The sequence below is a fragment of the Chanos chanos genome, chromosome 2 (assembly GCF_902362185.1).
Source record: "Chanos chanos chromosome 2, fChaCha1.1, whole genome shotgun sequence".
NCBI classification, from domain to species: Eukaryota; Metazoa; Chordata; class Actinopteri; order Gonorynchiformes; family Chanidae; genus Chanos; species Chanos chanos.
The window spans coordinates 24,351,996-24,377,279 of NC_044496.1; the positions used below are offsets into that span (position 1 = coordinate 24,351,996).

At 42.0% G+C, this 25,284-nt stretch overlaps 1 protein-coding gene across 1 annotated transcript in view; it reads right to left on the minus strand.

Annotated features, from left to right (window-relative positions):
* Positions 1–17,562, minus strand: part of sptbn4b (spectrin, beta, non-erythrocytic 4b) — a 33,989-nt gene extending 16,427 nt beyond the window's left edge. The window contains exons 1-18 of the mRNA XM_030794285.1: positions 17,418–17,562; positions 17,076–17,227; positions 16,611–16,784; positions 13,719–13,810; positions 13,357–13,437; positions 13,081–13,196; positions 12,832–12,944; positions 12,546–12,733; positions 12,055–12,172; positions 11,679–11,837; positions 11,287–11,589; positions 10,863–11,013; positions 8,724–9,594; positions 8,285–8,422; positions 6,238–6,994; positions 5,068–5,270; positions 4,272–4,362; positions 1,275–1,421 (exon numbers count right to left, since the gene is read on the minus strand). Of these exons, the coding sequence (XP_030650145.1) occupies positions 1,275–1,421; positions 4,272–4,362; positions 5,068–5,270; positions 6,238–6,994; positions 8,285–8,422; positions 8,724–9,594; positions 10,863–11,013; positions 11,287–11,589; positions 11,679–11,837; positions 12,055–12,172; positions 12,546–12,733; positions 12,832–12,944; positions 13,081–13,196; positions 13,357–13,437; positions 13,719–13,810; positions 16,611–16,784; positions 17,076–17,227; positions 17,418–17,562 (3,999 nt within the window). The remainder of the gene's footprint in view (positions 1–1,274; positions 1,422–4,271; positions 4,363–5,067; positions 5,271–6,237; positions 6,995–8,284; positions 8,423–8,723; positions 9,595–10,862; positions 11,014–11,286; positions 11,590–11,678; positions 11,838–12,054; positions 12,173–12,545; positions 12,734–12,831; positions 12,945–13,080; positions 13,197–13,356; positions 13,438–13,718; positions 13,811–16,610; positions 16,785–17,075; positions 17,228–17,417) is intronic.
* Between the last annotated feature and the right edge of the window lie 7,722 nt (positions 17,563–25,284).

Below are 25,284 nucleotides of genomic sequence, written 5' to 3' on the forward strand. Positions count from 1 at the left end.
AAGAGTCATGAACACAGCGTCATTAGTGTGAAGATGGCTGTCATCACACATTAATTTTGTTTTCTTCCTCATGCCCACTGCAGCTCGACCATTGCTCAGAATATATTACTATTAGTAAAACATTGCAGGTTGAACTGAACAATAACATAGCCACCAGATTTACCACAAATTATAAAGCCCAATACAGTCACCCATTACGGAAATGTCCAGAAGGAACAGAAGAAAGCTACACTTCAGTTTAATATTTTAAATGGACATGATATGGGATTTACAGCAGTTTTGAAAATCAAGGCAGCTAATGCTACAGGATTAAGAACAGCACAACAGTCTACGGCATACTGTACTGTAAAACCTTTACACAAAATAGACCAAGCAGGTCACCAGAAGAAATTTGTAGCTGAACTTTTCAGTAAGCAGGGTAAAGTTAATTTGTGGCTACAGGGAAAGCTAACTTCAAATATTCATGCAGAGCAGTTTCTCACAGGAAACAGAAAAACCAGCCATACTACTCATTCTGTGACAGGCCTGTGATACAAGGCACTTTACTTGAACTTAAAAACTGGTCCATTGAAGAAATGGATAAACATTCAGTCACAAACAATTAGTCTGTGCTCTTGCCATTAGCTTTTGACGTCCTCACCATATTACTGGACACTAATAATCTTCCTACAACCATTAACATATTATACTAGCAGACAGAGGTTGGGGAGGACCACACACTTGACACCTTTTGGATTTTTTGGTCATCTTGCATAATTAAAATAGACCACACAAAGCAAATTATAAGATGCTGCATGTACCTCAATAAATGCTGATCTGCTTCAAATCATAGACTGGCTGATACTGCATTCCCTTTAGTTTTGATGCCACAAACATGAACTGAGAACAGGACTTTGCAACTGAGCAGTCCTGACTCTGAGGAAACGTTTTAACAGCATCTCAAGTGCTCAGAATTCCAATCCTAAAATTAGCCTCGTTTGATAAATCCAGAACTTTTCAAATCAGTCTGTTGAAATGATTCATACAACAAGCATCTTCAGCAATTCAGTGCTTAAAAGCTTTAAGTCTCTATGGATTAAAGTCAGCCTATTTTTCACTCTGTCCGATTCAGCCAAAGTCTAGTCATTGTCACTGTCAGGTGCACACACACACACACACACACACACACATACACACACAACTTTGTGATGCAAACCACTTCACAGACCAGCAATCAGTAGTACATTAGGTCCAGTTGCTAGGGCCATGATGAAAAGTGTACCAGCCATACTAACCCTCTCGATCTTGTCCAGCCACTCCTTGTTCTGGGCCAGCTCGGCCATGAAGGCCTGGTGTTTCAGCCATTTCTTATGGAGCTTCTGTGTCTCGTCTCTGGACGTGTCCCCTGCCATGAGCATCTTCTCTGCCACCCAGTCACCCAGCTGAGGAACACAGATATTATGGATTAGACAGACAGACAGACAGACACACACACACACACATACTTCACACAGGCACAAACAATTTCCTGCATTATTTAGTTCAGGAGAATATTTTAAACATACTTATATTCGCATTATACATGGGAAATATAAGGACTATATATATATATATATGTATATACACACACTTTCCATCCACCCTCCACATCCCAACCACAAAATTCTATACCCAACTCACTTCAGCCTCAACAGCGTCAAACTCAGATGACCAGCACTCTCACACTACTCACACTACACACAGAGTAAACCAGAGAATCCCCTCATTACCGTCAGTGGCCGACGATGATGGCCCAGAGATTTCAGAAAGTCCGTCAAAACCACAGAAGGCTCATCATCCACTTGCAAACTCAAGTGAGCCTATAAATCCCTCTCCCTTCCAACGCCAAGTCCCACGGACAGAACCACACCAACAACAGAATATACAAATCAACGAGTCACAACAGGGCAGAAGACTGTCCAATGCCTGCTCCTAAAATATCACTGAATGAAATCCAGAGACAGCCGTGAGTCCAGTAGCACCGTGACGAAAACGAGTGGGATGCACAGAGAAAAAAAAAGCAACAACAGAGCAGCAGGCTCCTGATTTAGCCTCTCCACCTGCCTCCTCTTGCCCAGCCCAGGACCATGGAGACCTGGTGGAGTGTGTAGGGAACAGAGGATGGCTACAAGCCCAGCAGCAGCGGCAGTATTTGGTTATTGACGTTGAGAAAGGGAGCAGAGGAGTAGAAGGAGGAGGAGGAAGAGGTTGGCGGTAGACCGAGAGAGAAGAGAATGAGAGAAGAAATTGTGCTCCCCTCCTCCCAGGCAGTCCAGTCGCGCGCCTTGCTACATCACAGTGCCTCGTGCTTAAACCATATCGATACTGTCTTCCTCTTTTCCTCCACAACCCTTAATCTTTTCTTTTCTTTTCCTCTCAACCTTTCTTTCTTTCTTTTCTCTGCCAATGTCACAGGCTCTATGCTCTGATGTCTCTCCCTGCCATACAGTAACACCCAGTTTTTCCTGCTGCAGTATCTGAGTGAATGCTATGAGAGAAAAGCGTGCGGGGAGCGAGACAGCGAGGAAGAGCTAAATAGGAGAGGGGGGGGGGGGGGGTAAGCCATATGAAGAGGGAGGATAGGTGGAGAGAGAGCAAGAGAAAGAAAGCCTATGTTGTTCCAAAGCGTCACAAGGGACGGTGCTCTGCTCTTGAAAAGACTGCGCTGTGAGCTGAGGAGTGAACAGGAGAGGGAGGAACAGAGGGAGGAACAGAGGGAGGGGAGAGAGAGAAAGAGAGAGAGAATGAGAGAGACTGACTCAACAAGAGAATAGAGGAGAGACAGAGAGTTGGAGACAGAAAGAGGGGTTAAGATATTTGGTACATGCCTCTGATGGTAGACTGCTTGTAATATAGCGACATCTGATTCTCCTTAAAGGGACCATGACCTGTTTACCACTGACTCCACTCTGGTACCAATCACAGACAGAGCATAAATCAGTCAGAGATCCAGCTCTCATGGCTGACTCTACTCCAAATCATTAAGCCAATCAGGTTCAACCCCCAAACAACACCCACGAGATTTGATTGACTCAGCCAAGACAAGGAGAACTAGGAGGCTGGAATTAATTATCCAGTACAGAGCTACTCAGTGTACCAGACGATCATCTGCATTGGACAAGGATCCTCTGTGGATGAGATCTTTACCGTTTGATCCAACATAGACAGCAAGACGATCTCGGTCAAGAAAAATGTCCATCAACTGACACTGGGGCAGTACATCAATGTTAATATATGTTTACCTCAAACCACTGTAATTTCTGATATATCTGTAACAAATTTTGTTTGATAAAGGGCAAGGAGGGAAGTCTGTCACGTGCCCATTGCTGTAAGGCCTAACACAGGACTGCCTCCTTTACAGTGAATTCTGCCGCTTCTTAGTTGAATAAATGATAAGGGGAACTGGTGGTGAATAATTTAACATGGGCACAGAGGAATCTGCAGAGCCTAAATAAAGCTGTGGGCTGGGCAGTGAGGAAAACAATTTAACCAGATGAAATATCCTCTACGATCACCAACAGTTTGGAACACATTTGTCTCAATATATATATATATATATATATATATATAAGATACCAATAAACACAGCAGTCAAAATATATAAACTTGGTATTGGAATGAGTAAACCAGCTCATTCCCAAAAGTGCAAACTTAAAATACTTTTTTAAAGAAAGTCTCACCACTTAGAAAATCACCCCCTTTTTTATCCTTATGCGTATTTGTACTGGCACTGAAAATCAGCCATTCAAATACACAGCATTAGTTGTTTTTAAGGAAATTATGGCAGGCACTCTGTTCCGCTGCAAGGCAATAAAAGCCCTCTACACTTCAGCAAGGTCCAAAACCACACCCTGCATATATCAAATTTCCCGAACACACAGAGCTCAATACAAACACACCCATCCAACAACAGACAAAATATAAAAACATGAATGGTAAAAAAAAAATAAATAAAAGCACCAGATAATCACTGTGTCACATTTTGAAACGGTGACTACTAAGTGGTCCTGCTAAATGGTTCTGCCTGTGAAACTTTAGATAACTTTTACACTGGTGTGCTTTGTTTAAAAAAGGAAAAAATGAAAGAAAAAAAAAACAAAGGAATGCAAAGCAATATTCCAAGGTGTTTTCATTTTCGAGGGCATCCCACCAAAACAATCCAGACATCCAGATGTTTTCATCTATCAAAGTTTGTGACTGCACTGTTTTGATGAGCACTGCACAGCAACATTAGTGAGATTTCCAAGCCTTACCTCGTGACAGTCCTGCAGGAACCTCTGCAGTTCCCACTGATCATTCAATTTATTGAGCCACTGCTGGGCCAGCTCCCGGTTCTGGTTCCCTCTGTGGAAGAGATTTAAGAGGAGCTCTGATGCAAGTTCTTTTGAAGTATATAGTAACTGTAATCTGTATGAGTTTTTTTTCTAGGAGAGATTTAAGCAGAGATATGGTACAATTGTTCTTTAGAGTTTTTTCCTCTCCAGTGTGTATCGTTACATTTATCTGGATGAGGGGTGGAGGTGGGGCCCCGAATCTTCTCAGACAAAGCCATGCAAACCCGCTCTGTCTGATTTCATGCTCTTTTTCTAATTCCATTCAGAACACAGAGGCTGGAGGCTCAGTGTGTTCTTTTGTTAAAGAGGGACACTGTTTACAAAGTGTCTCATCAGGCAGATGCTTAGAAAAGATGCACTCTGTATTTTACCAGAACTGGAATCAACTTCAAACCAAGGACAACACTTCTGAAAGTTTTTAACAATTTTCATAAGAACAGGAGAGCAGAGTTTGAGGTCTCTTTTAAAACCATTTGTTCAATTGAAATACCATAACTCCACCACTCTCACAGTTCAGTTTTTGTTCATAATCATGTTTTTTTCCCCCTTCATGCACATACATGCAAACTAAAATGTTTTTTAACCACACAGTACTAATTAAGTCAGCAAATCAGTCAGTATCAAAATTATTCTTATTACATGCAGCTAGACCAGGAAATGATTAATGCAAGGTCAGTGTGAGGTTTAATGTAGGGTTACAGAGAGGAAACCTGACCTTTTGGCAAGGGTGTCTATACGCTCTCTGATTCGCTCAGAATAAATGTTGTTCTGGCTGATGAGGCTCTCTCCAGCCTCTATTACAGCTTTAATGCGATGGAGGTTCAGCTCCATGGTGGTAGTAAAGTCTTTGTGTTTTTTGATGGCAGCCTCCACCGTCTCTACTGTGGTTGGGAGCTCCACGTGGGCTAGAGCTGATTCCTGAAATACGGACACAGAGAGAGATGATCAATACAACATCCAACCAACACAAACCTAATCACATACTTTACTGGAAGCCTGCCCCCTAGATATTCAGCATATTGGCTGAATATCTGGAATACACGTAACTAAAAATAAATTAAAAGATAAATAAGTGTAAAAACTGGTTAAAATTTTCTCAAGTTCTCAAGGCTCTTTTACAGTATGGCTTACTCTTGGCTGATCATTTGTAAAATCTAACACATCCTAAAACCAAATTTCAATTAAACTAAAGAAATATTGTTAATAATAAAACAAGAAAAAGAGCCAAACAAAGGCGACTATTAATTGAAATCTCTGTGATGGTTGGTTAGGTTAAAGTGCTTTTCTTTTTCTCCGACAGGTAAAACAAAAGAAACAAAGAGAGCTCTAGCTCTGTGCCCTCAGGCATGTACAGAAACTGTATCTATGTGGCTGCATCCAGCTAGCACAACCAGAGTAGACACATGATGTGACACTTACGGAGAGTGCTGTGGAAATGCATGCACATTTGACATTTAGGCTAGATAAAAGCATTTATACTATGCAATGACCACAAAACTTACAGCAAATGTCTACTCCCTTCAACCAGAACTGAGACATTCCTTAAACTGATAAGACATTCATGGAATTATACATCAGGCACAGAAACTTGCTCTTTGCATTTTATATCCATCCATAGCTTTTAGCTGTAGGGTTATGGTGTTGGTCAGCTCACAAACTAACTAAAAACCTGTGTAACAGTGTAACAGTAGCATAAAAAAAAACACAGTAGCAGGAAAATTATTGTTCCAATATCGCTATCAAAGACCACAATTATCTCTCTAAAGATATGAGTACAACATCTGCCAGTTCTGTTCAATATCAGCAGGCACAAAGATGCCTAAAAGATACTTCTTAATCAGCTGCAATTTAGCGCTGTGAAGACTTGGGGGTGTAATGTCTTCACCTGGTTGTTGAGAAAGGCCTCAGCTTGCTTGACATCCCTCATGAACAGGTGGAAGATGTGCGCCTGCACCAGCACCTCCCTACGGCTTTCCCACATCTCCAGTAGCTTGTTCCAGCCCACGTCAAGCTTATGCAGCCACTGCTGCAGTGCAGCATAGGGGAGCGGCGCCTCCTCCGACTCCAGCAGTTCTTGGACAGCCTGTAGCCTCTCATAGTCCTCCTCGTAACGGCCAATCTCCTCTTTGAGCGCAGCATGCCGGTTGATCAACCTCTCAGCCTCTTCCAAGGTGTTGGGCAGTTCGTCAGAAGCAGCAGCTGTTTGTGTCTGCACAAGCCATGTAAGGAAGGAGTCCAGGTCCTGGATGAATTGTTGCAGTCGCCCAGCCACTGTTAATGAGTCCTCACAGCCCTGGAGTGTACGCTTCAGTTCTTCCCACTCCACGCTGATGCCTTCAAATGGCACCAAAACCTCCACAGCCTTCTCTGGGTGGGAGGTGGCCAGCTCCTCTGCCTCTTGCTGCAGGTGGATGAGTTTGGGCTCCAGCACAGCCAGCGCCCCCTCCATGGTGGAGAGGCGGCGTTGCAGTGCTAGCACACCACCCAGGTCACTGCCAACATACTGTGTAGCGTCTATGGCCTTGCGCTTCTCCTGGATTTGTGATTTGATCTCGCCACACTCCAGTAAGTAGTTCTGGATACGCAGGATGGAGTCCAAGTGGTCCTTCTTTTGCTCTACCAGCTCTACAATTCGATTCCACCTATGGAAGGAAGACAGCCAAAATATCAACTGGTGCTAGGTGAGGTTCCCTGCAGGGATGCATTAAACAGCAACCTTAACTCTAATGACCTCCTCAGTACCAAAGTGGGTCAATACACTTTTTAGGTGTGTCTGGTGAGCACTTTCTTTTACCTACAGTGGTAGACTGTTTCTGCAAATGGTTTAGTAAGAAATGCAATGCAATGAAATACCTCATTATTGGAAATTTATATTGTTCCTTATCAGCCTAGGAATGTAATCTTTTAAGTGCAGTTGGATAAAAGTGATTTGGTGGTACAGAGTGCTTCATTTCCTTTGATCCGTCACATCTACTCTTAATTTCAGATGACAAACGTGATCCTGTTTCAGAAAGCAGGAATAATTCAACTCACTTGCTAAATCTCAAAGCCTCCATGTGCCAAATACATGTCATCAGTAAAATCAAAAACAAAGCTTACGATATGGTTATTAATATTCAGTTAGGGAACGTACAAATGAATCCACTCTTTAATAATAAAAGTGTGGTTGCATGTCTAAAAATACTGTAATGTGTGAATTTGAGAGGAAGAGAAAAGAGTCAGTGCATGGTGGAGACAGGTTGCCCTTGTACCCCACGTGCCCGCTCAAACAGATGGTCACCCTGAGAGAGGCCATTTACGCAAAGCTTGGTACAAAATGGACCACTCTCAATTCTCACACACATGTCACAGCTCTATCCATAATACTGTCTGTTTGTGGTATGATAAGGCCAGGTAACATAAGTCCTTAGTGTGGTCTGTGTTTGGACAGATAAGGAAGGTGGCATAGCAAAGTTTTATCGCATGGTGCGTAGTCCACATTCTTTCATTACTAACTCTTCAGATGCTCCCACAATTAAGTAAACAGGGTGATCCCCAAATATCACTTTTGAGGTTACGGGTCTCTATTTCTGAGTACGTGTCTCATACTGACTTACTCATCTTTAACAGTCACAACTTTGTGTGGGCGATGGTATTTTTCAAACATTTGTTTTGGGCAAAAGTCCATAATTCCATTGTCTGGAAACTGAGTTTTGACATTAATGTATTTACAGAACAACAAATCTGAACTGCATGGAAAGTGATTTTAAGAATTCCTTCTATTTTATGATTAGATGAATTTAAGTCAACAAAGATGAGCACCAACTTTAAGCATCAACAGATTTGTGCACTTTTGATCCTTCACAGGTCAAATCTGTAAGTAAGGGAGATAATTTACAAACAGCAATGATAATCTCAATTTTTCATTAATACATTAATGATGATGGTTCTACCTGCTATTGAGATGGTCTTGACACCCTCTAACTTCTGTGGAGCTGGGGTGTCCACTGTCCAACAGCTGCTGGACTATTTGATTGACATCAAGTATCCTTCCCATCAGGCTGTTCATTTCCTGGTCCAGGCTCTCAAACCTGGCATGGAACAAGAAAGGAAGGTTCCAGAATGATGATTCGTCAAGGAATAAACATTATCTAACTCTTTAAAGGTTGTAGATTATTACATTTTGCACTCATTTGCCTATGTAGGTCAGTTTCTTATTTAAATTAATCCAGAAATCATCTTAATCATAGACATATACTATCATGTTACAAGCCAGCATAAAATGGTCTGCTGTCTCTTTCTCTCTCTACAAGTTGAGTGGAAGGGAAGACAATCTGATGGTGAGATGTGTGTCTTGCCCTTGTCCTTTTTACCTATCCAGTCAAGACCTACCTATGGGCCACCACTTCCACATCCTCCAACCTCTCCGGCACGTCCATCTTGTTGAGCCACTGTTCCTTCTCATCAATCCACACTTCGCAGGCGTTCACCTCACTGAACATACGATACACAGCCAGAGCGTCATGCAGCCACTGCTGCCTCAGTATGGCCACCTCTGCCACTTCCGCGTAGAGCTGTTCCACTTCAGCCATGCGTGCCTGCACCTCTTCCATCTCGCGGTAGTGCAGTGGCAGTGCAACCATGTGCTTGCGCAATGCCACCACCTGCACGCGATGCTTGTCCACAGCCTCGCGAACCCCGCGGTGCTTCTTCAGCAGAGACTGGGTGGAGTACTCGTCGTGCCCGAAGTCCTCGCTGGACACCAGTCGGTAGGCGTCCTGCAGCCAGGCCAGGAGGTCGTTCGTCTCAGTGCTGAACTGGAAGAAGTTGAGTGCTTCCTGCAGGTGGCTCAGCCGTTGTGCCGCCTGCTCCTCCAGATGCCTCCACTCAGCCTTCACGTCCATTAGACGGTCATGGATGCCGGCAGTAGCTGGAGTACGCTGGCTGAGGATCTGCTTGCCCTTCTTCATGGTCTGTTGTAACAAGTTGCGGCGTGCCAGCAACTCTCCGGCCAGGCCCTTGTGGTTCTGCAGTAGACGTAGTACACTACTCAGGTCTTTGCCACAGCTCTGTGATGCCAGGATAGAGGTCTTCTCCCGCATCCAGGCCTCAGCCTCCTCTACCTCCTCGAAGAAGGCCCAGAGCTGCCGCGAGTCCTCAAGCTCCGAATGTCTTTGGGCTGCCAGTTGTTTCAGTTCCTCAAGGCATGTGCTGACGTGGTTGACACGGTTACAGATCACCTGTGGGTCACAGGGCTGGTAGCCTGCAGAGAATACACAATAACACCTTAGGGCAATCAAATCCAAAACCAACAGGCACCTGAACAGTTTCTTTCCCAATGACATATCTGTTTTTAACCTGCATCCTCCTCCCACAACACCCCATTCCAGCTGAAAAACAGTGAACTATTATCATTGTTAATCTCTCTCATACATCTTGTACTACAGAACTGGAATGTCCTACTGCACACACTTGCATTGTTGCACTTTACTTCTCACACTGTATTTTTGCACTACAGAAATGGAGTGTCCCACTGTACACGATTACACAGCGGCACTTTACCTGTCATACCATATTCTTGCACATAGAAATGTATAAGAAATATACACTGTGAATTCTGTGATACATATACTATGAATTGTGCTTTGTGTTTGCCCCTGTTTCTTGCATATTTTGACACAATGTAACTTAAATCATTACTTATAAGCTTGATACTCCGTGTTGAGCAGTTTTCAAAAAAGCCAGGACAAATGCCTGTACCTGGCACATACTGTTGAGCAAAAGTGATTCTGATTTTGATTCTGATTCTGATTACGACAGGCTCTCCTGAATTAAACAACAAGGCAGTCAGATCCAGTCAAAGAGTACCTTCCCATTTTGAAGTGCAATTAGATACAACAACGACACACTGATCACTGATCAAGCAACAACACACAATCACTGTGCTCTTCTCTTACACAGTTTTCTTTGGCTGCACTATTGGCTGCACTACAAAACCAAAAAGCAAATTCATGCTTGTGTAAGTAAATGTAGATGATTGCCCTCTTGTGGTACTCTTTTGAAATGTTTTGGTTGTTGTAGAAGATCCTTTTCCTTAGTATATCCTGCAGGGGTCTCTTTCTTGGGCCAGTTATACATGATTCTGCCAATGCTGATGTCAGAGCAATATAAACAGGTTAAGACATACAAAAATAAAAAAAAAAGTATAAGAAAAACTAGTTTTATATAAAATAGTCACAACATAAAAAATATATGACTATTCATTACTTAACACAAGCAAAAGTTAAATGATAGCTTCGGTGTTGGTTAATACAATATTGTGTTGATAAACTATTTGAATGAAAGAATACCATACGCCATCAACATAACCTTGTAGAGGTTATATTGTGCAACCTGACAGCTACTATGCTTGGAAAATATTGGTTTTGATTTACAAATCAATACTTTATGTTGCTCGTATACAATATAATAGCTTAAGCAGAAAAGGTAAATGAGCACGTACATCCAAAGGGGTAATTAAGGGAACCATACCTTCAACAGTGGTGAACTTGAGAGCTGCAGTATTGAGTGTCTGTACTCTCTCTGCCTGCACAGCAATGTCAGCCTCCTGAAGGCTGTGTTTCTGGAGTAGGTCATCCACTTCCAACAAGTGCTTCCCAAAGTCTTTAGATAAAAGTTTGACCTACAAGGACAGAGAGGAGAAACCTCTGAAACTTCTTACAGTTCATCTGTGTTTGACGATCACTTGTCTAGCTTTAAAGAGTACATTCCCTGATAACACTAATTTTCTTTACACAGTTAAGATAGGGTGATTTACAGATTTATACAGTTCAGTTGTCAGTACGGGAATTTCCTAACACCTGATTAGTATTCATATCAAAGCACTTACAAAATAAAATATTATGACTAGTCAAACTGCCCTTGTGTTTTGGTAGAGCATTAAAAACTCCCCAACCTGCATCTCCTCCATCCAGTCGATCATGTAAACCATCTCCTGGAAGGTCTTTTGCAAGGCCAGGTTCTTCTCCAGACGAGTCCTCCTGCCCACTACAAGTTCCTTCAGCAAAGACCACTGGCCCAAGATGTTGTCCTTACGAGCAGAAATGCGGCGGATGTCATAGTAACCCTCCGACTCCATTTCAGCAGCCAGCTCCACCACTACACTGATGCGCTCCTCATAAGACGAGATATCTGCCTCTATGGCCTCATGCTTCTTCATGGCTGCTTCCACAGCTGGCAGGTCATAGCCAAAGTTATCCTGAGAGACAGACAATTAGCTCAGAAGTAATGAGGGCAATACACTGTTACCTGAACACAAGGAGTGAATAGGCATTTCGTCTCTCTTACCTGTGACACAAGCCGCTGATTCTCATTTAGCCATGCTTGCCGCATGGTAGTTTTGTGATCAAAGCGCTGAGCGAGCAGTTCTAATTTCTCTTGACGAATCAGCTCTTTCCTTAGAGCCACGCCTCGCTCATGCTCTGCCTTCTCTAGCCTCTCCCATGCCTACAGAGCATATATATTCACACAAACAAGTACTCCAAATCAATATGTGCTCAAGGTCAAATGAAGAAACAGACAAGTAGCAAAGACACTTAAGGTTGCTCTGACCTCTGTGCTGATGATAACAGGGCATACCTGGAATGTGATCACTGTCTACTTTAAAGTACCATTATCTCTAGCCTGCAAGGTGATATAGCAACAGGTTTTGGACTGGACATACCTTATTGATATCAGAAATGAGTTTCCCGTCATTAGGCACATATGGCTTCTGGTTATTAGCTCTGAGTTTGCTTTGGATGGTGAAGAGCAGCACCTCCAGGTTTCCCTTCTCCTGGAACCTAGACAAAAGGTATCCAGTATTTAAGAACCCATCTTATATGGGTGCAGTGTCCATATACGCCATCAACAATTCTGGATAGTCCTATTCAGTGAATGTTGGTCTGCCTGCATGCAATTTTGTGCCATACACAAATGTTGTTGGACCAGTAACAGTCTAAGCTTCAACTCTCTCAGCTCTAATGAGTCACAGTCTCTACCTGTTTCATAACCATTGTGACTATACTTACATCAAGCAAAGCTAAAGTGAACAAGTTTGAGAGCTAAATTATAAATTGTAGCGGAGTAAATTATAATTTTAAATTTTAAAATGAGAGTGCTGAAAGCATTTCTGTTCGGGCCCAATCCTAGCTGTTCTGAGATTCTGGCACTCACTTGATAGGCTTCTCGATGGTGCAGTAGGTGGTGAAGGCTTGAAGTTGCTGCTGAACGCCCGTTAGAGAGTTAGCAAACTTCTGGTTGCTGATGACACTAATGGTTTTTTCTATCCACTCCAGCAGATCTGAGGCCAGTGCCTCATAACGTTCAATGATCTTCTCAGCCTCTATGGCGTTGTCCAACACCTACCAACAGTTACACATTGATGTTTTAAGAGAACTCGACATCATAACATAGGAACAATGGAAATTAAAATGTGTCAGGACTTTCTGCCATGTTTAACCTTTCCAATTCTTTTTCCTTCCACAATCAGGGCTTTCATTTTGGAAAAGTAGTGGTAGTATGACACCACGTATGTGATAATGGATTTCTCATCTGGATTCTCTGTGTTCACATCTATAGAGAGAAAACAAGATGACTGAAGTTGAGCAGTCAACAGCATGCACTGAGTAAAAAAATATTCCTACACTGTGTATTCTAATTTTGTGGTTGCCACGTAATATAATCCAAAAAATATGCAATAATATCTTACCCTCAGGATCTAACAGTTTGGTTAGTCCCAGACTCTGCTCAGCAATGTTAAAGGCTTGTTGGAGATTGTGTGTGGCATTGGATCTAGTCAGCTTGTGAAACTCAATCAAATCAGGCCTGTGTAAGAAAAGAGCAACTGTCCAAGAAATCTGTCCATATATGGCAAAGTCAGTGTGCAAGAACATTTGTGTGTGTGTGTGTGTGTGTGTGTGTGTGTGAGAGAGAGAGAGAGAGAGAGAGAGAGAGAGAGAGAGTGCATGGATGTATGTGTGCTGACCTGTGTCTGTGGATGAGTGCATTAAAGGCCAGGCCGTCCCTCCAGCATGTAGTAAAATTCTGAATATTTACTTCAGGATACCTGCATAAAACATACAACCATAGGAACTTACACACACACAGTTAGCCCAGTCTAAAGCAAAAACACTGAAATACAACAGCTGCTCTTAAGTGACACTAGTTATGGCAATTTTATGACAGTGATACATCAACCTTACAAATATAGGTTTATACATGGTATAATAAAAATGTCCTTTCTCCTGAATTATCAGAAGGACAGGAAGCTGAAGCAAGAAGAAAAACCTCTTTGGTTGAGTTAATATAACTGAGAGAAGTGGTTGTGGTTTGGTTTTAAAGTCTCACCCAGCTGTTTTCATCTGGCACCAAAGCAGCAGGGCATCTTTAGCTGAGCGGGTCTCTCTGTTGTCCTCTGTCTCGATCTTAATCACCTGGATCTGTCCATAAGGGACAACATGGCACCAAAACACTTAAAACCGGGCAGCAGACAAAGACAGACCACGTTAAACCCATACTAAAGCACAAGAAACACCAAAGTCTCACTCATAATGTGGAAAACTTGTCGTACTGCACAACCACATAGTACTATTCGATATATTCTAGGTTTAAACAGAATTTATAAATATACATAGACAGTAGAATGTAAGTGTGGTTATCCTACAGTCCAAAGTCCCTGTGACATTGCTTTAACACGCATTTAATTTATTTATTGCTGTTTTTTGTCTTTTCAGAAGCTAGAATCTTTAAATTGTGAGAAGTGGGATGTAGCTTTCTTTTATATACATACATGTGTGTCTGTGTATGTGCATATGTATTAGTTCGAGTATGTGTTTTGCCTTGGTGAATTTGCACACTGCTGTGAAACATGTCAGGGCTGACTCTATACGCGTGTGCCAGGCTTTCTCTGATGCTGTACACTCATGACAGGCTCCCTGTGTTTGCACCATCATCATTTTCCATGACAGCCACTGAGACCATCACATCACAGCAACATGATGTATTCTAATGGGTGGCTCTGCCACCACGCACACACACACACACGCACACACACACACACACACACACGCACACACACACACGCACACACTCAAATCTAAATAATTCAGACATACATCACCATCAAACAATCAAATGTCCAGATTTTCATGTGGACACATTAAGATACAGATATAACCAAGAGACAGAGAGCCAGATCTGCATGCCTACCCCATTAATTTTATCCTATTAATGTTAAAATGACAAAGTCAAGAATAGGATCAAAGGTCAAATGTATGGTCATACAGCCTTAATAATTCTGAAATGAATTCCACTATTTGTATCATCATTATTATAAGAACGCTTAAAGATGCCACACTGACACACAGGCAATGGTACGATGGGTCTGCAGCAATTTAACTGCCTGTCAGGGGCCATCAAATAGGAGCATCTAAAACAACACACATCATGGCCCGATGTGCCCCTAGAACACTGTACATATTGAATTTCACACATTTTCAATCAATACATAATCACTAATTCTCATCATTCATAGCCCCGAACATAGAAGTACACTCAAGGGTATTCACAAGTTTAAAGATAAATACACCAACAGCAAGAGCAGACGGGATAAAATGCTGTTGTGTTTGGCTGAGGGATAATAATGCACAACCTGTGTGGCGTTTGACTTAAGCAAGGAGACCGACCCTATCCTGAAGAGAACCCTAACAAAACAACGAACTGTGTTAAACTTGCCCAAGTCTTAACAGTCTCAGTTTTATGTCATTGCTGTCAATCATTATCATTTCCTTAGTTCTTTCTTTAATGTCTCTCTCTCTCTTCAATTTCTTTTGTCTCTTCCCTGTCTTTCATCCCTTTCCCTCTCTCCCTTTCTCTCTTCTCTATGTTGCTGCTGCAGTGGCTGGGCCTTACCTGCTGACTGGGCAGAGTCAACTCCGAAAGAGCAGGAGAAAAGGAGGGGGGTTGCAAGCTAAGGACAGGCAAACAGAGGAAGCGAAAAGGAAAAGAACGAAGGGAAGGACGCAGGTGAAAGGGGGAAAAGGCGGAAAAAGTGGAGAGTCACAAGAGTAAAAAAACTGAGGTATGCACCGCATGAGAAAATAAGAAATAGAAATAGGGAGGGCACAGAGATGCTGTGTTCGTTCAGGACACGGCCACACCCCCCGATCCCTACAGTACAGAGCAGTCTCGGGTATCACCCTGCCTCTCTGTCACCACATACAAAATTCACGAGGCCATCGACTTGCAGCACTGTATGCAGGCTCAGGGCCAGAATCAACCTGGGTAATCCACATCTGCCGGACACACTAGAGGAACTGAAACATAAGACAGGCCGGAGGTTTGCTCTCCCGGGCCGACAAACAATGCAGCTCCACAATAAAAAGCCTTCGGTGCTAACAATCGTCCAGAAATTTAAAACGATAAACTTAATAAAACAGTTAAAGAATTTTGGGTTACTTACATGCTCATTGCTGAGGTCCGGTATGATTTAGTGTGTGTGCGTGTGTTTTTCGGAGTGGATGTGAGTTTGTACTGATGTCAGACGATCTGTCCTTGTATGAGCTCTGACCATAAACAGTTCACGGCTCATGTGACATTCAGGCATTGCCAACGTCATGCACTGATGATGTGGCACCTCTTTCTTTCAGCATGGGAAAACTGGTACCTATTTTAATCCCTACAGTGGCTCGACCAAACCCACACATCTCAGCCCTGTTTTTACATCCCTCTAAGTCTTTATTGATGGACCCTCTACCACCAACAACATCAAAAAACCCCAACTATGAAACCAATTGACTGAACCTTGAGGGAGGTGTTGACAAACTCCACTTTCGATTTACATCCTCAGTTTATGATTGTGAAAGACATAAATGATGGATGTGATCCTGTGTGGCCACTGAGAACTCATAACACCCATACACCCACGTGGCCAGAGATCACACAGACTCAGTGGGAACAGAAGGAGCAGAGAGGGATCAAATACCTCCAACAGTGTAAAAAAGCCACACCTCTGTACAGGTCAAACACCTGCCCATGGGATTCCGACATCAGTCAAGCACGTCAACACACACGGGAGTCCAGCACACAGACAAAAATCACAAACAGAGCCTACCAAAATCACACTGACTTACATCAACAAAAGGAAACCCAAGGGAAATTCTAGAGGTTTCCAGAGAAAACATGATTATGCACACTTCTAGAAGATTCCTTAAACGCTATAGCCTATAAACGAGCTCCCACCTGGAAGCGCAGGATGATGGTCCAGATGAGACCAAGAGTCAGACGATGGTTGCCATCAACTATGTCGTGGGAGCCGACATTCTCCAGATGAACCCTCTGTTCTTTGAGGAACTGCAGAGCCTTGTCTACATTCTCAAGGCAGTGAATCCGCATTCGACCTCTTGTTGGTCGGGGCTGCAAGACACCAATAAATAGTCAAAAAATCTCTGCTATCACAAAGAATTCTGGTTTTGTACATTTAAGGGTCTAAGAAGTTTATGCCAAAATATTAAAGGAGTCCATAGATTACAACTTTGAAGATTACAGTAACCTGACATTTCAAATTATAGAGTAAAACCAAAAGTTCTACTTGAATTCTATGGCAGTCATTTTGCTTTGATATTTGGATTTAAGGGATTGGACGTGTGACCCTGTACTACTGTATTTAATCCAGTGACTAAAACTGTTGATAAAACAGTTACTAACCAACATCTCTCCAGATAAGACCTCCAGTAGTCTGGTAAGCATGTATCCGTCACGCAGGTCGTTGTAAAGATCAGAGATGCGGCAGGACACACGGGCCAAATGAGAGTTCACCCACTTTGTGAAAGTCTTTTTCTGCACAGCATCTCTCTCATCTGTGAGAGACAGTTCAATACACATAAACACAAAAAACACATCAGTCACAGAGACATACATAATACCAGAATTCAAAGCTGTTTTTTTTTTTTACTATTCGGTAACTCAGGTAGTGGCATTGCTGTAGTACTTGGAGTCTAAAGAAATGCAATGACTACTTTCTATGTCTGCCTCTCAGTCTCTGCCCACCTGCCAGTGCTTTGATACGGGAGCACTCAAACAGTTTGGCACTGGTGGTTTCGGTTTCCCAGAATCCCGAGCTGGCTGGGCGGTTATTGTTGTTGAGCTGTCTCTGGGCCTCCGCGTTGTCCAGATCTGTGGAGGCATTGGCCATCGCGCCTACTTCCCCAAACAGCCCTAAAGAGCACAATTAAAATAGTACTCACAGTTAGGAAACTCACAGGAGTGAAACTCACAGTTATGAATACAAGCACATTCTCAGCACTTTTCACTTTCAGAAACCAGTGCTTAATACTAACATTAAAAACTCTGACTTTCTGGTCAGCTAAAGCTAGTCTGTCCCTGCTATCAAATTCTAATAACTGCTTTTTTTCATATACAAACCTATTACTTTTACAGACTTCCTATTGACTGAATGTACCCTAATTTTCCTGGAATTTGGCTAAATGTAGTCAAATTGTGAAATGTCATTCACTACTGTGATGAGATAACAGGTGCTAATTGGGATGTCTAAATGAAAGTAGTGTGACATTACAGCATCAGACATAAGAGAGTTGATGACAGCTCGCACTGCAGTTGTTTATAAATTGGCCTGCTCTTTCATTCACGAGTCAGGCTTCACATATAAACAAAGCCACACCTCTCCTCTCACTAATTAAAGACACCGGCTTCCAAAAGGACAACAAAAATCAGTGAACCGAATGTGACTCTCATGAATGTAAAGCAACGTTTTACAGGGACTTCGGACAACTGGCTCACTGCATCCACATTCTGCTGTTTAGAGAAAGAAAGCTGTTGGTGAGCACTCTCCTGTCTTCAAATAAAAAATGCATTTCTAATAAATTTCAGAAGCTAATCACTCTCTCCCCACCCCCATCCATCCCTGGGTCTCCTTTAATGGCCTGATGTGCAGTGGTGAGCACAAAACCTTACCTAACTCCTTTTGTCCTGTTTCCTAAACACAGAAGAGACGGCTAATTCTGACAATAGTCAGGGGGGGAAAGTAAATCAGAAAATTTTATTGAACAATGTGGTTTTGCATGCACTTGTTTCAATTCCTCTCTCCTATTTTTTTTTACTTTGAGATGTCAGTCATTGTCCTGAGGAAACAGAGCACTGATACAAAACCCTCCCCCAATCCTCATGGCCCTCTCTGTCTTCCCTCACTCCAGCCCCATCCCCCATTTAACTCACACACTAATCATACCACTGTATGTGCTTCTCTTCGGACACCCCAAAAACTGCCTATCAGGGTTCAGTAAACAGATATTAGGAGAACTCCAAACTGATTGCATTTTACAAAGCAAAATTCATCATCCTCACTGTTTAACAAATGACATTATGACAATTCATTGTTCCAAAAAAAAAAAAAAATGTGTACATGTTTGTATGTGTGTAGTAGTTACGTTAAGAGCACAAATACACCAACACACCCACACAAACATTTTAAAAAGAACTATGAATACTATATGCCACAACAGTTAAAAGGAGACCTCACAAAGAAAATGTCAAAATAGCCTCACAGACCCTGAGAAACGAGAAAAGAGAAGAAAAGACATTTGCATGTCACCCAAGGGAATGTCACAACTCTGATAAGGGAAGTAGGGGACTTATCATAGTCATAATACACTCTGAGACAAGAGTACATTGTATAACCATATTAAAAAAAATCTAGAAACAAGAACAATGGTTCAGCATTAATTGGTTGTTTTTCACAGCACTTTGGAGGGTGAGGGACTTTCATGTGCAGTTCTCCATGAGGATTTCACTCACTTTCAAGAATTACAAAACATCAGGCCATCTAAAGGGCCTGACTGATCTAGAACAAACAGGTTTAATGAGAAATCTGGGCATTCTGATGAAGTACTGGTATGGTTAGCTCAGTTTTCTGCTCTTCCAGATGCAGTCAGATTAAAGAGCTTGGAGCAGAGGGATATAGTGAAGCATGAGGTTCATGTTTTACAGCTGAATGCACTGCAGTGGGTTCAGTCTCAGTTCCCACCAGAGGGGCCCCTGGCTCCAGAAATGACCCACAAGCATCTGAACACTAGCTCAGTTAGCACAGGACTAGCTGTGTAGCCTGAAGCCCGAAGAGTCTGTCTCATGCTCAGACCACACACACACACACACACACACACACACACACACACACATACATACATACATACATATATATATATATATGTGTGTGTGTGTGTGTGTGTGTGTGTGTATGTATATGTATGTACGTATGTATATAAAGTCAAATCAGAGAGAGAACAGCCGTCCTGCTTAACACAGAGAGATACGCAGAAAAAAACACAAGTGCTGACTAATACACATCTACACAATTAGACATACAGACAAACACACGCTCATTCAGAAAGACGGACAATTCAGAGACATACGGCTGAGTCTAAGAATAGAGTGTACAGTGTATTAAAGCCTCTTCTCCCACTTTCTCACTATGACACTAACATTAAGGATGTCACCTCAAATGCCAAACACATCTGTTGTCCTCAGTGGCCTCTACCAAGGCTTTTTAAATTCATCTGGCACCTCGACTCCTATCATAAGACAGTTTTCTGGCTTAAGGATCAGACTGACGAGTGATGTGTTTCTTGAGGGTAAACAGACACAGCTGTGTGAGGAGAACTGTGCTGCAGGGTTTCTCACACTCAGAATTAAGACTGTTACTCCTCACTAACCCTCAGACCAATGCACACTCCTTCAACACTTCCACAGCTCACAGCAGCTAACCCATTGTCGATCTTAAGGTACATAGTGAATCTGAGATAATGGGTGAATGTTAGGACACAGGGGCACAAGCCAGCATGGGAACACAAAAGGCCAACACAATCAGTCTGCAACTGTGTCTTATTCTGCCATGACTTATATCTCCCTAATCTATGGTGAGATTTCAGATTGATCTGCACCAGCTGTAAATACCATTTATTTTGTCAGCACGGAGTCAGTAAGGGGTACTTGTGTTTGGGACAATACAAGTTTGCCTGGTGAGTCCTGACCAAGCCCCCCCGAGCTGCTGTTTCTCATAGCGCATTTCACATTGTTACAAATCTTTGGCTGCACACTCCGTGCCGTCCTCTAACTGGTGCCCAGTCAATAAATCTTGGTCTGGCCCAGAGTGTTGTGAAACAGATGCCTCCTCCCTCTCCCCTAGCTGCCCCCCTGTCAACTTTCACCATGACCCAATCCAAAACACACTCACGGGAAATAAAAACATCACCTTACAGTAACAAATATCCTCAAGCACATTATGAGAGAGTTTTGTTGGCTTATGTACATTATATCATTTTCGTTTCCACTGGGTGCTGATATACCTTACAAGGCTAAACAACTAAAAAAAAAAACATCATTAGCGCACATAAGGATTCACATATGAATCTCAGCATACTGTGTCTGAATATTACTGCAGCACCAGACAAGTTGATGATTTTCTTCACTTGCACTAATACAATTTTTTTACTTCTTTAGAGATTTTTGCAGTCTAAGTATGCCAGTCTAGTTACTCCAAGTGCTGAAACATACCAGCTGATGTTTTGTTGCATCTCTCCAACCAGTACCCAAATTTCAATAGGGGTTGAGGTTACATGTATTGACGTTCTTGCTAAATTAGGAATGCAGTGTTTATGTCCACTTTTCTAATCTAGGTGTTATTCAAGTATTGGCCCCAGTCTGCACCTCTAGGTGATCACTTTCCTAAGAGCCCTTACCTGACCAATCAGCAACAGAATTCTCTCTCTCTCTCTCTCTCTCCCTCTCTCTCTCTCTCTGTCTGTGTTTAAATACTCCACAACAACTTAGTGCGGCAAATAGTTGACAGCTACTTTCCTTATATCTATGGCACACATTAGTATGCAAGAGTAGTAGGTAATGATATTTAAAAAAAAAAAAAAAAAAAAGACAAGTTTAACCTAGATATTAGTATACATTCTCTCAAACTCTGGATGATAAAGGGAGGGAGAGAAATGTTAGCGAAATGAATCCTCAAAATAAAATCATGGCACAAAGGCAGTGTGACAGAAATATCAACCACACATGAGCAGTTCCGCTAACTGCCCTTTATGAGGGTGCAATGTGTGGTGGTTTCATATCCTATATCCCAAGAATAAATTTAGGGGTTGATGCCCCTGCCTGAGCTCTTTGTGCTGTTTCAGGAGGTCGAAGTTCATATAGTGATCCAGTGTTCAGAGAGACAAGGAGGACCTGAGGGAGAACATGCCATGGTGCATTAATATGAGGGCCGACAGCTCTCCTGCCCTCTAGCTCAAGACCCATCTCTTAGCCTCCTGATTTCTTCTCTTCATTTCTCGATTAATCTTCAATGGTGTCAAGCAAAACAAAGATATCCTGATTAAACTACACTATTAAAAGTGTAACAGCGTAGGACTATAAGAGCAAGCATTTAGATAAGGGATTAGAATTAGGTTAGATCCACTTAGTTTCAACAAATGTTTAGTTCACATTAGACTGTTCACTGCCTATGTTAATACATATGGTTGAGCTGAAATAAAAAGGGGAGAGAGGGGTTTTTTTTGTCCCAAAACAACGGCTACTCATGAGGAGAAACATGATTTGATCACATATGTTCTACTCTCCCTAAAACGGTCTCTGAATTTTCCAAATACATTAGGACCGCGGACAGAGGCTGTGATGTGACGTCACAGCACGCCACTGCGTTCAAGCTCCCACCTTCAGTCACTCAGAACATTTTAACATTTGTCACCAAATGCACCGCTGTACATTGACGCCCAATTATTGCAATATATTCGCCGAATTTAGCATAGACAACTGCCTCCGCGTAATTAAATATAAGACAGAGCTGTACAGGCGGGAGGCCGTTTGAATCGCCGCATTAACCTTAGATAGGTTGTCAAGGGATGGTGCGGTTGGTTTAACGCTTTAGCCTATATTAAGGCCTAAATTTTTCTGTTTTCCTTGTGAATTTGTGGAACATAATACCATGACATACGACGCACGACAGGTTTATTATTTAATTCCTCTGTAGATTCCCATTATATGTCTGCTATTCGCCTTCAACCTCAAAATGACACACATGACCTGCGTTTTCCACTACCTCCTCCACCTCAGAACAGAGCGAGAATCTTTAAGATTATAGCTCTTAGCCGACTAACGGACATGTATATTAGACACCTGGTTATATGTCAGACAGGCCCTATTAGATACATAACAGTGAACTACTGCAGAAACGAGTGTGCATGAGTTCTCTTCTGGCGTGACAATGAAAAAACTTAGTGAGCTTATTCACCCACATTACAAAAATAAATAAATAAAGATGGTCTTTTCTGTGTCCCTTAACGCGAGTGCAATTAGGTGTAGGTAGCGTTCCAGTGCTATAACATAGTCTTCACGCATACAGCAAGGAAGAGAAATCTGGCAAACACATTTAACTAGATGTCTAAGTACTCCCACATTCATTGTGGAGGTAATTGAGTTCGTGTGTAACTAAACTTGAATGAGATATGACGAAACATTGCACTACCTTGCCGTACGGTAAATACCGCCTGGTTGAGAACTAGGCCTGTACTTTTAATGACAAGATTGATATCTGAACAACTTTGTCTTTTTAGCATTTGAAAGGAAACGGGATTGGTTTGGAGATATTTGCGGCTGAATGGTTAGAAATTGATCGCTTGTCAGAAATCAAACAAAATCACTCTATTTTCCCTGTCCCTGTCATTCAGAGGTTCGTCATGCTTAAGAAATGAATATGTATTTCTTAACGGTTCTACGTGAGGTACGTGAACTAACAAAGGCATACCCTAAGACATGGTAAAATATCAGGAACACGGCCCCAAAATGACTGCAGTAGCATTGTAACCAATGCAGGCCGGTCGCTGCATTTCCTAAGGATAAGGGGAACATCGGGTATTGCAACCATGTCTAGATCCAGGGCGTTATTGAAGGGGCTCAAATGTACAAACATGCTGCGTGACAATCTTACCTTCACCCCCAGTTCCAAGGATGAATATTTGTGCCCTGAGACAAAACGCCGCAAAACAATCGCCAAATGATGTATCAGCCACCCAGGGATGATTTCACAATGTAGCCTGCGCCGCGTTATTTCTTCGCTGACATAGTTCATTCAGGTAGTGCACACTGTTCAACAGAAGCTGCTAACATATATATGGCTAAAACGCCAGATAAAGCCTTCGGTGACAATAGAGACAGCCCAGGGTTATTAAAATTGAAAGAACACGGATGACTTGAAATATATCTCTGCAGCTTTCTTGATCAGACAACCTCGCCGGTGTATTCGGATATCCCGTGCACCGGATACGCGCGCGCCCCCCCTTTTTGCGCTCTCAATAACGCTGGAGAAAATTCAGCATCACTATGGTGGAGAGAGAGAGAGAGAGAGAGAGAGAGACTCATATGGACTGTATGCAGTATAGGATTACCCGGTGAAGCCGAGGGGACTTTCACATACGCACAAGTAAAGAGTATGACATGATAATGAAAGCAACCTTTATAGTCTGCCATAAACATATTGCAATGTGGTCCAAGTTTTGATTTCTACACAAAGGGTGCAACATTAACCTTAAATAGTTCCCAGCGTCGCCTCTTGATTAACAATTCCTGACCCGTGGTTTAAATGGACTAGAGAGTAGACATTGTCAGAAAAAGATCTACCAGGCAAATCAACCTGAGTTTAAAATGCCGTAATAATGTCTTCAAAGTAGCTTGGTTATTGTTTGCTAAAATCAAAGTGCTTGGGTCCATGAGTGAAATTTGGCGTCTATAATGCAAGGTGTTGCCTAAAATAACATTTATGCAGCCACCACAATCTATCTGTTGGAAGACCGTCTTAGTTTGACGCACATGGGCGAAATGGACAGAAATACAAATGTCGACAAACAGTGATTTCACAACTGATTTCACGTGTACACTGTAAAACCTTTAACTGTAAATTCAAAGTAATTAACTGGCAGCAGCCTCGCCAGCAAAGTACTGTATGCTTTACAGTTTCTTACTAGAAATAAATGTGAAGTTTTTTACTGTATTCTTGTAAATTTACAGCACAATACTGGTCGCAGTTTTGTCAGTAAATGACTGTATATTTACAACATGTAAACTGTATTTGAATCCACAGTCTGTATTTTGTATTTAATTATAAAGAATATTACTGTGCTGCTGCTGCTACTACTACTAGTAGTAGTACTACTAATAATGATAATAATGAAATAATGAAAAAGGGACAATATTCCTTTTCAAATATTTATTGAAATAAAAACATGTCACAAGTTTGGCACAAACAACCAAAACAGTAAATCTAGAGCATGGTTCTAGAAAGGTCTTAGGTAAAAATCCTGTATGGCTCTTTTTGCCAGTTGTGGAAAATAAGGCACTAGGTTAGACTCACTACCTCAATACATTAGAATAGGTAAATTATCTTCCAGCAAAAGCAACAGTGTTGTTTTAATGTTAATTTAAACTGAGAAAAAATGCTGACGTGCTAAATTTGGCTAGCTAGAACTCTTCAGATATGAACCTTTTGAACGGTTATAACACTGTTCTAAATGGCAGAAAGTTCAACTGGACGAACATTTTCACGCTTTGAGGCAGAATAAAAATGGTGACATACGTTACACAGTGGAGGTTGCCTTATCAGTGCAACTCTGGACGTCTATGAAAAAAGGCTGTTAGGTTGTAGTGTGGATGTGCCTTTGTGGCGACAGAGACTGGCTGGCGATATTCTCCAAGGTTGAAATGCAAGCTGCAAAAATGAACTTTTGCAAAAAAATAAAAAGAGCGGTTAATTTTTAAATTTTAAATCCCAAACTTTTCTTTCACCTTCCCAAGGTGCTCAGCTGTTTTCAGTAAGGTTTACAATACATTCCTGTAACTAACGGCA